This window comes from Panthera tigris, chromosome A3 (assembly GCF_018350195.1).
Source record: "Panthera tigris isolate Pti1 chromosome A3, P.tigris_Pti1_mat1.1, whole genome shotgun sequence".
In the NCBI taxonomy this organism is placed as follows: domain Eukaryota; kingdom Metazoa; phylum Chordata; class Mammalia; order Carnivora; family Felidae; genus Panthera; species Panthera tigris.
This window is the reverse complement of record NC_056662.1, coordinates 108,582,866-108,595,639: the sequence shown is the minus strand read 5'-3', so window position 1 is coordinate 108,595,639 and position 12,774 is coordinate 108,582,866. Positions and strand designations below refer to the sequence as shown.

At 43.3% G+C, this 12,774-nt stretch overlaps 1 protein-coding gene across 7 annotated transcripts in view; it reads left to right on the top strand.

Moving 5' to 3' along the window:
* Positions 1–12,038, top strand: part of RMDN2 (regulator of microtubule dynamics 2) — a 76,847-nt gene extending 64,809 nt beyond the window's left edge. For 2 of the 7 annotated variants that reach the window (XM_042982144.1, XM_042982145.1), the window contains exons 9-11: positions 541–594; positions 683–763; positions 11,682–12,038. In XM_042982144.1, coding sequence (XP_042838078.1) covers positions 541–594; positions 683–763; positions 11,682–11,735 — 189 coding nt within the window. In that variant the 3' untranslated portion in view covers positions 11,736–12,038. Of the gene's footprint in view, positions 1–540; positions 595–682; positions 764–6,331; positions 6,811–11,681 lie in introns of those variants that run through there. The other 5 variants (XM_007082409.3, XM_007082408.3, XM_042982146.1 and 2 more) reach the window with 4 other exon arrangements.
* Positions 12,039–12,774: the final 736 nt, after the last annotated feature.

Below are 12,774 nucleotides of genomic sequence, written 5' to 3'. Positions count from 1 at the left end.
ATAGGACTTGTCTTGGGAGCATGTATCGCCAATTGTTTCTGTCCTTGAAAAGAAAAAAAGAGAAAGGATAGGTTATACAAAGGAATCCTGAAATCTTAAAGGATCTCATTGTTTCATAAGCTCTATGAGCATAATAATAATAATCTCATTTTTTTAATGTTTATTTATTTCTGAGACAGAGAGAGAACATGAGTGTGGGAGGGGCAGAGAAAGAGGGAGACACAGAATCCGAAGCAGGCTCCAGGCTCTGAGCTGTCAGCACAGAGCCCGACGTGGGGCTCGAACCCACAAACTGTGAGATCATGACCTGAGCCGAAGTCGGACGCTTAACCGACTGAGTCACCCAGGCGCCCCAATAATAATCTCATTTTAATGGATAATCTCAAAAGCTGTATTTCCACCATACTTGAATTGATCAAACCAGTCAGATGTAATACAACCAATCTAAATTTTTCAGACAACTTGGTTAATATCCGATTCTTTACTGGTTGTTATAATATTGCCCCATTTATTCTTTTTTCTGTTCTCTCTTAAAATCAGGTTGAAGAACTACACCCTGGTTTTTCTAAGTCCAATTACTTGTTCTTGGCCAAGGTAAGGAAGACCACTTGTTTTAAGATCACTTTGAATGCATTACATGAAAATGGGATTCCCTTTCACATTGTCGACTTTTCATTTCTAGTGTTACATTGATCTTGAACAAACAGATGATGCTGTGAAGTTTTGTAATTTGGCAGTATTGCTCCCTTGTGTTACCAAAGAGGTAAGTCCCAACAGGGACGGCGAAGGCTGTTATTGTCACCAGTACTTTTCTAGCTCCAGATAGGAACAGCTGGCTTAGGTGCGTCTGGATTTTTCTTCCATACTAAAACATTTGGGATTTCACTGGGATTGAACATGTGCTGTGAGGTTTTTAGAATTGCTGTGGGTAACCCTTCACCAGCAGACTCCCTGTCTCTTTAAGGGACACACAAATCATGGGCTAGCAGTTAAAATATACTGATGCTTGTTAAGCATTAGACCGCAAGAAGACCGTCCAGGGGTCTGCCGTCTTCAGTCTTCTGCTCACAGTAGGGTGTGATTATCCTCTACCGTGAAGAAGCTTAAAAATGATGCCTTGACATTTTCTTGGTCTTTGAATGCCTACTGCTAACGAAGAAGAAACTATCCCGTTGCTTCTTGCCCTTTTATTCACTAATTCAGGATTCTGGATGTGCTCTGTTTTAGGAATTTCAGAGTTAATGGCCCAGTCTGTGTTGCTGTGAGCCGTATATTGGTATTGTAGGAATACAAGGAAGTAGATCAGTGTTTTCCTGCTCCCTTCTCGTACCGCCGCACATTACCGTCCTCTGAATCACAGTGGAAAGAAATGCCTCAGAAAGGAGCATCCCTTGTCTTCTCTGCGGAAGCAAAACCAGCTCCGATGGTTGTTGTGAACCTCAAATATAGACACGCCCACAGCTCTCTAGCAGCTCACAGCCCTGGGAGAGAATATAAGCCATATACCCAAGTAACTGTAGCCCAGGGTGGAAAGGCTGAAGTGCTCAGAGAGGGGCAAATAACTGGTGATGGAAATAGTGGAAAGGGAGAAATTATTTTCACCTGGAAGAGATCCGGTAGCATCAGAGGTGGACTTTGAGAGTGTACGTAAGGTGGAGGTGAGAGTGAAGTGCCTCGCAGGCGGTGAACAAAGGCACAGAGGTGGAAAAGCGGAGATTTGTTTGCCTGGAGGGGGAGGGGCAGGGGTGTTCAGCGCAGTCCTGGGAAACAAGGAAGAAAGGGGGGAGCGTAATAAGACCTGCCGGGAACTTCAGGGTTCAGGGATGCCTCCGTCTTTAAACAGGGCTGCTCAGGCCTCACTGCGCCTTGCTGGCAACCACCCGCGCAAGGTCTCGGACGGCTTACGTTTGGGCTTTCCTGCGGGGTTGATTGTCCTTCTCACTCCGATCCCTCACTTGGTCGAGGCGCACAACAGCCTAGGCTCAGGAGCGGCACTTCTCCGGAAGACACTTTGTGCAATTGTTTGGGCAGAAAACAGATTTTGTCCCTCTGGTTGCTTGCTCCATAGAGGTGGTGGGGACCCTACCAACTTTTCCATCTGTCCTGAATGATGTTTCAGGTTATATGCAGTCATTTAAAACTGAGGGTCTGTGCATTCTTTTTAGAATTTGAGATTAGCGTACAGTATGATAGTAAGGCATAATACCTGGTTTGACGTGCAAATAGTTGTGCACGATATCCAGAGGTGTCACACAAGGGCTAAATATCAATGACTCCCCCCCCCCAGGGTTTGGTCCTTGGTCCCTAAGTCTCCCCTCTCCTCGCCTCCCCTCCGCTCTCCTTCCCTCCTCTCTTTTCCTCTCCTCTCTCCTCCTTCCTGCCCCACAAACCTATGGTCCATGGCTTCGGATGCTATCTACCTGCCAGGAGTCCTCAAATTCGTATCTCTAGACCTCCCTTCTGAGCCCTAAGACCTGAGTATCCAACTTCCTACTTGACATCTGTACCGAGATGTTTCGCAGACATCTCAAACTCAACTCGTCATTGGGCCTTTGGATCTGGTCTTTTCCAACTTCCTCTCTAGTAAATGACACATCTGTCCATCAGTTGGGAATCATCTCCCTCAGCCCCCGACACAGACATCCACCCACTCACCAAGTCTCAGTCTTCCTCTTCTAAAGCATGCCTTGAGCTAGCCAACTGCCCTCTCACTCGACTGCTACCACTCCAAGCAGGAAACCACCCGAGTTCACTGGAACTACGACGTGGGAACCTCCCACTGGTCTTTGGCTTTCTTCCTTCCACCAGGCCATTCTTGGCTCTCAGTAGCAGCAAAGGAACAGATTGAGTAAACCTCAATATGTCACTTCTTACTTGAAACCCTTTGCTTTGGGGATAAAGTCCTAAATGTTTAGCATGTCCTTCAAGGCTCTGATCTCTGTTGCCCACTCCCCCCACCTCTGCACTATGCCTTTCCCTGCTTCACACCCTCGGGACCTGTTCTTGCCTCTTCCTGAAACACTCTCACCCAAGTCCTCCACTCCCTTCCCCTGCTTTATTCCTACTCACCCTTCAGGCCTCACCATAAATGTCATTTCTTTAGGAAAGACTTCCTTGCCACTCCCAGGCAAGAAAGTACCTCGTACTTTTCCTTCACATCATCTAGCACGGTTTGTGGTTGTATAATTGTTTGTGTGATTCTTCCAGGAAAGTCACAGCTAAGTGTGTTTCATTCACCCCTCTATTCCCAATGCCAACTATCATGCCTGGCATGTAATAAGCACCCATAAGTACTGATAGGAAAAATCAGAAGACTCATAGCATAAAAATAAAAAGCTGGGCACTGTGGAAATATTTAGGTAATAAGCAAAATAGCATTAATAAGTATTTCCTACGTTACTTATTTTTCCAATGACGTTTCCATTTATATTTTCTAGGAGGTTTTGTTTTGTTTTGTTGTTTTGTTTTGTTTCGAGTAGTAAATGTAATGTCAGGAATATCAATTTTTTTTCAATTAGAAAATAGACTGAGGAGAGTTATCTGTAGTCCCCCTATCTCTGTAAGTTTTTCCAGATTGAAATATACCCACCCCATTAGTGATTTTGCTGACAAGTCTGTTCATTTCCAAAATGTCCAGCAGAGCCACTAATAACAGTGAAGGCAACCCAGCCATCAGTTTTCCCTCTGTCATGTGAACCTGCCTGACATACCTGCTTTCTCGTGGCACTTGTAACCTCTTCCTGACATTGGAGTCGTTTGTGATGTCTTCTGCCCCTTCCAGGGAGCTCTGAGCTCACCACACTGCACTTGACATTGGGAATGTCAGCCCTTGGGCTCTAGGGCCCAGATTCCTGCATGTGAGCAACTTTACATCCCCAGAACTTGAAACTACAGTATTTTATTATTCACGTGGCCTTTTCTTGACTCTAGGAAGGTCATCTCGGGTCCTGAGAAACGTTCCACTTAAAAATTTTTTTTTTAAGTTTATTTACTTATTTTGAGAGAGACAGAGACAGCACAAATGGGGGAGGGGCAGACAGAGAGAGGGAGAGAGAGAAACCCAAGCAGGCTCTATGCTGTCAGCTTAGAGCCCGACGTGGGGCTCGAACCCACAAAACATGAGATCATGACCTGAGCCGAAAATGGGAGTCAGACGCTCAACCGACTGAGCCACCCAGGAGCCCCAGAAACGTTCCACTTTTAAACTGAAAAAGGATTCCTGTGTCGAAGGCAGTGTGAGAATGCTTGATGAAGGAAATCATGACCACTCTGGCAGCCTGGGAGTTGTTTGCCTGGACAAAGTATCCAAGTTACTGACCTGGGGCAGGCTGCCAAAGTTCGGTGCAGGAAGCATTATGTAATCTTTTGTTTTACGGAGAGGGATGTGCGAGGGATGTGCTAATTTGGTAAAGAAAAAAACTGTTTTGAAATTGTTGTCACATTTTGAAGTGACATTAATTGCCCTTCTAAGACAAACTCTTGTAGGATAGGAAATAAACTATACCGGGAACAGTGTCAGGAAGAGAAGGACTCCGGGAGTGTTCAATGTAAAGAACACGCCTTCCTGGCTAACAAGTTGTGTGTAGTTGGCTTTAAAGTTAACCTGTTGTTTAAAATCCTGGGCTGTTATTTCCATCCTGTTATATAAATGGAGAATCATCCCTCTCATTAGTAACCACTCTTAGTAATAAAATCCTAATCGTGCTTTTAATTTTCTGTCTTAATTAAGACCTCATATTTGATTTTTTTTTTAACATTTATTGTTGAGAGACAAAGACAGACAGAGCATGAGCGGGGGAGGGGCAGAGAGAGGGAGACACAGAATCCAAAGCAGGCTCCAGGGTCTGAGCTGTCAGCACAGAGCCCGACGCGGGGATCAAACCCACAGACCACAGATCATGACCTGAGCCGAAGTCAGAGGCTCAACCGACTGAGCCACCCAGGCATCCCTCATATTTGATTTTTTTTTTAATTAAGACATTGGTTTCTCAGATAAGTTTATAAGCTATAATTAGTCCACAGATGTGCAGCCTGCCTTCCAGCTGAGGGAATGCTACAGCTCAGAGTATGAGTAGGGTCAGTTACTGAAACCCAGCAATATTGCCCACGGTCTCATTTGTTAGAAATTCTTATTTGCCTGTTTATTTCTGGTTTGAACTTATTTTCTGGGCCTGGAGAATTCATTCTTCCTGGTACATTTTAAAAGAAATTAGGGGTGCCTGGATGGCTCAGCTGGTTAAGCGTCCAACTTTGGCTTAGGTCATGATCTCACAGTTCATGGGTTCAAGCCCCACATCGGGCTCTCTGCTATCAGTGTGGAGCCCGCTTTGGATCCTGTCTCCCTCTCTCTCTGTCCCTCCCCTGCTTGAGCTCTCTCTCTCTCTCAAAAATAAATATTTTGGGGAGCTCTTGGGTGATTCAGTCGGTTAAGCGTCCAACTTCGGCTCAGGTCATGATCTCACGGTTCATGAGTTTGAGCCCTGCGTCAGGGTCTGTGCTGACGGCTCAGAGCCTGGAGCCTGCTTTAGATTCTGCCTCTGTCTCTCTGCCCCTCCCCTACTTGCTCTCTGTCTCTCTGTCTCTCTCTCAAATATAAAAAATAAAACATAAAAAAATAAATATTTTTTAAAAAGGAAATGAATAAGGCCACTAAAGAAGGGACACACTTTTCCTACTCTCTGAAGAGACATTTTCATGAGTTGCAGGCGGGGACTGTTACTCTGTTTACAACCCCCTATTTCCACTCTTTGGGTTCTAACCTTTTATTGGCAGTCCAAAATATATTACTTGTTAAGCTTTCTTGATATATAATGGCCTTGCTTATATTTCTTAGGTTGATCTTAAAAGCACCTTAAAGAAGTTTCTTAGACCTCTTTTTTTTGATGTTTATTTTATTTATTTTGAGAGAGAGAGAAAGAGAGAATCCCAAGCAAGCTCCATGTTCTTGCAGAGCCCTACATGGGGCTCAATCTCACAACTGTGAGATCATGACCTGAGCCCAAATCAGGAGTTGGATGCTTAACCAACTGAGCTATCCAGGCGTCGCTCTTAGACCTCCTTTAATAATATTCTTAAAATATCTGGTGACACGGCATCAGTCTGGGATCAGTCATTCTTACCCAGCCCTCAGTCTAGTCAGGTTGATGTTTGATAATCATCACGCACATGCCAGGAGTGTAACCATTTAATATAAGTAAGTCTCTCTCTTACTTATCCAAAGCCTTTGGTGGAGAGTATTGATGTATTTTCCCTCATGTGCCTCTTTCTTGTGGCACTTGTAACCTCTTCCTGGCATGATAGTTACTTGTGACACGTCTTATGTCCCTTCCAGGGAGCCCTAAGCTCGTCACACTGCACTTGGTATTGAGAGTGTCAGCCCTTGGGCTCCAGGGCCTAGATTCATGCATGTGAGCAGCTTTGTATCCCCGGAATTTGAAACTGCAGTGTTCTCAATGGAGAGAAAGTGTGCTGCTTCAGCAGAAAGGTTTGGATAGTGTGAATCTGGAGAAGGAAGGAATACCCTGAATTCAAAACCATAACCTGAGTCCTTAGAAGATGACATTTGAGCAAATGTGGACAATATATCGAGTGCTTGAAACATAGTGAAGCCCTCAGAGTTGATCAGATGCCTGTGCAGTTGACGTGCTATGAAGAAAAATGCTTACACGGAGGAGAGTATCACACCATGTGAGTGTAACCAATGCAGCAGAGACTTTATTTGGAGACCATCGTTGAAGGATCAGCATAGAATTCGTATGTAGAAAAATGAAGAGACGAGGGGCGCCTGGGTGGCGCAGTCGGTTAAGCGTCCGACTTCAGCCAGGTCACGATCTCGCGGTCCGTGAGTTCGAGCCCCGCGTCAGGCTCTGGGCTGATGGCTCGGAGCCTGGAGCCTGTTTCTGATTCTGTGTCTCCCTCTCTCTCTGCCCCTCCCCCGTTCATGCTCTGTCTCTCTCTGTCCCAAAAATAAATAAAAAACGTTGAAAAAAAAAATTTAAAAAAAAAAAAAAGAAAAAAAAAAAAAAGAAAAATGAAGAGACGAGTGGATGCAGGCACGCCTTTCACGTCCTCTCCTGTCCCCGTTAGTAGCAGAGATTTCACACTGGAGAGGAGCTCTTTGAGAATGGGGAAATACCCACAGCTCAACTGATTCAGCATGTGTTAACTGGAAAGAAACCCTACCGATGTAACGAACGTGGCACACACTTCAGCCCGAGAGCTAACTTCTGTTCACAGCAGAGAATTCACACAGGAGGAAAACCCTTTGCCTATAATAAGAGCAGAAATGCCTCCAGTAACGACTCATCCTTGAAACAGCCTGAGTGAATTCACACGGCAGAGAAACTACACGAATGTCATCTATGTGGTAAAGCCCTTAGCTGATGTTCTAACCTTAGCCATCATGAGGATACACGCCGGAGCGAAACCCTATAAATGTAATGAATGGAGAAGAACCTTCAGCCTCAGCTTTAACCTTTATAGACACAAGAGTTCCCACAGGGGAGAAACTCTGTCACCTTCAGCCAAAGCTCAAGGCTTCAAATGCACAGAACACTGAGCAAACCAAGCAGGAAGGGAGCAAGTCTTTACCAGGAGGAGGAAGCCATTTGGGAAATACTAGATGATTCATGTTAGAGAAGCAATTCAATGAAATGAACATGAGAACCCCTTTCCTCGTAGAGCAACGTTACAGGACATGAGAGGATTGTCACTGTATAGGACACTCTCAGTATCATGATGGAAGGAAAGACTTCTGTGATCACATATACCTTAGTCAGCCTTAAAATGCTCACACCGGGAAGTCTCCCAGGCTTCAAGTCAAAGTAGAAATGCCTTTATCTACAATTTATATAAGAAAACTCATATTGGAAAACGAAACCATCAAGAACCCTTTAGAACACAATTCAGTCTATAATTTAGATTTTTGGCAAATGACATATCACTGAAAATAAACGTAGTAGAAAGATGTACCGTGATGCATTCTTGGAAATGTTGAATGCAGAATTTGTAAGCTGTAATAGGCAATAAGATAACTTCTCCTCAGTAGATTAATAAAAGCTGTTGGTAAAAAATCTAACGCATTGGTATTTGTCTTTAAAAAAATAATGAAATGTTATGCTGAGTAATGGGGCCATTTTTCCTTTATTACATCACTGTCGAAAGCTGATCAGCTTCTATTCTTTTTGCAGCTCTCAACATATTTCCAAAAACTTTGTTCAATCAGAAAACAACTTTTAATGTAACTGAAAAAAAATGTAGAACACAAAATAGTGTGTTCTAATGATGATATTAGTGTTGAAATATGTTATCTACATGGCAAGGGCGAATGGAGACCTGGACAATTAAACACACACTTTGCAAGTAATTCACATGATCTCAGGTGATACTGATGCAGGTGGCAGACATGCCCTATTTTATGAAACACTAAAAACAGACAAAGGCTTGGAATGGAAAAATAGGCCTAAAAGCGTCGAATCAAATAACAATATGGCTGAAATGTTGGGCACGAGAGGGAAAGAAGAGATGAGAGCCTTGTGTCTTTTTCTTAAAGGCAGGGAAAAACCATTACAGGGTCTTAAGCAACAAGTGACAAATGAGATTTTGGGGCGGGCACAACTGGCTACCCTGTGGGGACTGACTTGGCTTGGAGGGAAGCAAAACTAGAAGAAGGAGTAGCATTTGATTAACTACAGCAAGTAGCACAGACCTGAGCCGCTGATGCCGACTAAGATGACGGCAGTGAGCAGTGAACGGAGATACACAGACTTAACGGATTCGTGGCTGGTGTTCTCTACAAGACTTACAAATTGAATATCTAGAAGTTGGAGGACTCAAGAATGAGATTGGGGTTCCTGGCTTTAGAAACGGACCAGGGTAGATGGAGGTACCCTTTAAGGACCCGGGGAGCATTGGAGAGCCAGATTTGGTAGAGAAGGTGAGCTCAGGTATAGACATTCTGAGTTTGTGAGATTTTCAAATCCATAAACTGATTTTATATTTGCCACATAAATGACGTCTGAAGCCACAAGGTGGCAGAGGTCACCCAGTAAAGTTATGTAGTGTTTGAAAGGCAGCAGGCAGAGGATCAGCTTTGAGAAACAGCATAATGGAAGGGGAGGAGGAAAAGGAAGCTACAAGGGAGACCAGCAGAAGTGACCCCACGAGACAGGGCCTCAGAAGCCAAAGGATGGTGGAAGTGGTCACCTCTGTCAGAAACCCTGGAGAAGTCAGGACTGGAATGAGCTGAGTTCAATGATGTCTGTGTCACTGGTGATCTTAACCCAGACTGTTGTCAGTGGAACGATAGCCGCAGAGACCGTGCAGAGCACTGAGACAACGCGGTCGGTGCTGGTAGATGCACTTCCAACAATTTGATGGGGAAGAGAGGAGAAGTGGTGCCAGAGGTGAGAAATCGTTGTGTTTTTTTAGATGGGAAATAGGGGAGCATATTTAAATGACGAGAAGGTCCGCAAAGAAGGAAGGATTCAAGAACGACCAAGGAGCGAGGAGATAATTGGTAGAATAAGGGAGGCCCTGAGGAGGTCAGAAAGGCATCCAGAGCGCATCAGGGTTCTCTTTTTTTGTTGCCAACACAATAGAAAAGTTGATGGATTTGTGGACTTGGGGGTTTGTAGAGACCCAGGGCAGGTGCCACAGAGGGGGAAAGGGCTTTTGTCTTTTAGTTCAAAGGTCGCTGGATATAGAGTCTAAAGTGGGTAGAAAACAAGTCAAGGCAAAACAAACAAACAAAAAAATAAGTCAAAGCAGGAGAAAGCTGGCAGAGAACAAGAGGGAAAGAAAATCTCTTAATAAATCTGTGGAAGTTGAAAAATTATTGTAATTGAGAGTAATTGGATAAATGACACGAAAAGACGGGCAGTTGTGTTCAGAGGGCAGGACGCCTGTTTCAGAGGTAGGGCAGTTGTAGGTCATGACAAAGCCCAGGGTCCACTCACCGGGGTGATGGGGGAGGGCATCGGAGGTGAGGAGGCTAACTCCAGGAAGGTGGGGTCCACGGTCCATGGGAACTAGGATGTCTCCAACAGTGATGGCAGGCCTTGGCGTGGAGAGTGACCCAGGTGCCAAAGTCATAAAAAACAAATGTAAAAGGAGAGTGACCAGGAGATTAACAGCTATAAGAAATGGCAGAGGACAATTATCCTCTTCCCCCAAAATATATTCTCAGTAAATGCATTGCTGGTTATACAAAAATGACTTCAAAACAAGTCCCCTAACAGGAGTGCCAGGGAGCTCTGTAGACATGTGTGAGAAAAAGAGGAAAAGTGGGAGGTTGACTCAAGGAGGGTGGTATTGGGGGGAGTACCCAATGAGGGTTGATGGTGGGAAGGGCAGACATTTGGGGCAAAAACAGAGGAAAGCGTGTTTGGGGGTAGTGGCGTTAGCTGGCGTTTTGGGCTAAAAAACCTGCACATAACAAATAAATAGATAAAATGCTTGGATGGAAGCCCCGGGAACAAGGTACAACGGGAGGGGTGTTGTGTGTGCGGGTGTGGCTGTGGGTGTGCAGTGAGCGAATTCGCTGCCAGTTGAATTGGGGTGGGGGAGTGGGGGTGCGCGAGGACACATATTGCCAAGCTGTGATCTTAATTTTAAATCTTTCCTTCTGGTTTCTGCACGTTCTTTCCTTTAGGCATCTAGTTGAAATGATTCTCTTGCTTATGTCATTATTCTGCAAGAAATTGATCCCTAAACATCGATTAATGGGAAATGTTACTGCTAATAGGTATCCCATTGAGGGACTTATCGGTGCCAGGCACTGAACTATCCCCAGGGTTACCAAGATAAACATGAATTACCAAGATAAACGTATTTTTATACGTTATTTTAAATAATGCATTAATCCCCTAAATTCATTAATCATAGTTTCTCACAACCTTGAAAAAATACTGATTTGCTAGTAGGTAGACATCTGATCGACTAGACACTACGTTATGATTAAAACTATTGAAGAACTTCCAGGTTTGTTTGTTTGTTTGTTTGTTTGTTTAATCTAACAGCCACTTCCAAATATTATGTTGTTCATTTGTTCTCATCTATTTGTTTTAATTTGTTACATCCTTTAAATTCTTTCTAATTAGGTACTCAATAAATGTTAAATGCAAAAGTGCATAGGAGTACCCTGCCATCTAAATTTATTGCCACTGTTTCTAACCTCCACTCTTGTTTTAAAGAAATAACAAGTGGAATATATTAGACCATGTAGAAAACATATTATATGGTTTTTCACCTTTAATATAAACTACTTGATGACGTCAGTGATGAAATGTATAGCTAGCCTGGATCTTGCAGTGGAATCTCCAATTTCTTCCAATCCTGCTGCTGAGGCTAGGACTTCTTCCACATCATACAGCTGAAGAAAAAAAAAAACCAATGTTACCATTAACACCGTGGCGAGGGCCAATATGTCAGCTTACACCGAAGGATCTCTTCTTCCGGTATCCCACCCCTCCAGACCTGGCGGGGGAACAGCCTGGGAGTAGCTCTCTGCACTACACGTGGTCTCGGAGATCTGAATCATGCCTGGATCTCAGAAATCTGTAGTTTCCTTGTAATGGTCCCGCACAAAGTATCCCCTCGCTCAACCGAAGATTGTTTCAAAGTAGCTAGAGGAGCAGGATAAATGTGTGAAATTTCATTGTGTATTTGTATTTTCTTTATAGGATAAAGACGCACAGAAAGAAGTGAAAAAAATAAGCACTTCCTTGAAGAGGTAAATAAAAGAACTCACTCTTCAACAAATCAGATGTGGTCTACTAAACTTTGAACTAATGCAAGTGGCGTTTTTTATTATCCCTTTTTCTTTTCTGACGTAAGGGTAATGTGCTCAGATTTGAAGGTAAAACCATGTTTCTGCAGCATGCATTCCACTAGTATCACTGCGAAACTAATAATGTTACTTGGAGAAGTCGATTTCGCATAATGTCAGTACAAAATGATCTTTAAACACGTATGATTTCTATTTTTCCTACCAATAAACTATATAGTCTTCAGAATATTTCTTTAAATAAAATATTTAAGTCAATTCAATAAAATGACCTCTAGTGAGTGTCTGATTAATGCTTCAGTGGAGACTTGGCAAAACAAAATTTCATTAATGCGAATGAAAAACGGAAAAAAATAGGCAGAGGTCATGAACACATTGTTGACAGAAGAGGAAAAACAAAAGAGTAAATATATTGTAACTGGTAATCAGAAATGTGAATGAAATTACAGTAAGGTAATGTTTTAATATTAAATTAGCAAGGATTTTTTTTCTTTCAAGAAATATGCGGGGTGCCTGGGTGGCTCAGTCGGTTAAGCATCTGACTCTTGATTTCGCCTCAGGTCATGATCTCAACGGTTTGTGGGTTCAAGCCCTGCATTGGGCTCTGTGCTGACAGTGCAGAGCCTGCTTGGGATTCTCTCTCTCCCTCTGTCTGCCCCTTCCCTGCTTGTGCTCTGGCTCGCTCTCTCTCTCTCTCTCTCTCTCTCTCTCAAAATAAATAAATAAAACATGAAAAATACTTTAAAAATATTCAATGCTGATAATGATGGCACGAGTTGGAACATTCCCATACACAGCTGGTAGAAGGGTATTTTGACACAGACACTCTACCAAATGTTTGTGTCAAAATACCCTTAAAAATGTCCTGAGCCTTCAAGATGTATTGATTCTTTAATCTTGTAATGTCATTTCCGGGAAATAGTCCTAAGGAGAAAAGGTATAATGATTTATGCACAAATGTTTATGACAGCATTATTTATTACAGTAGA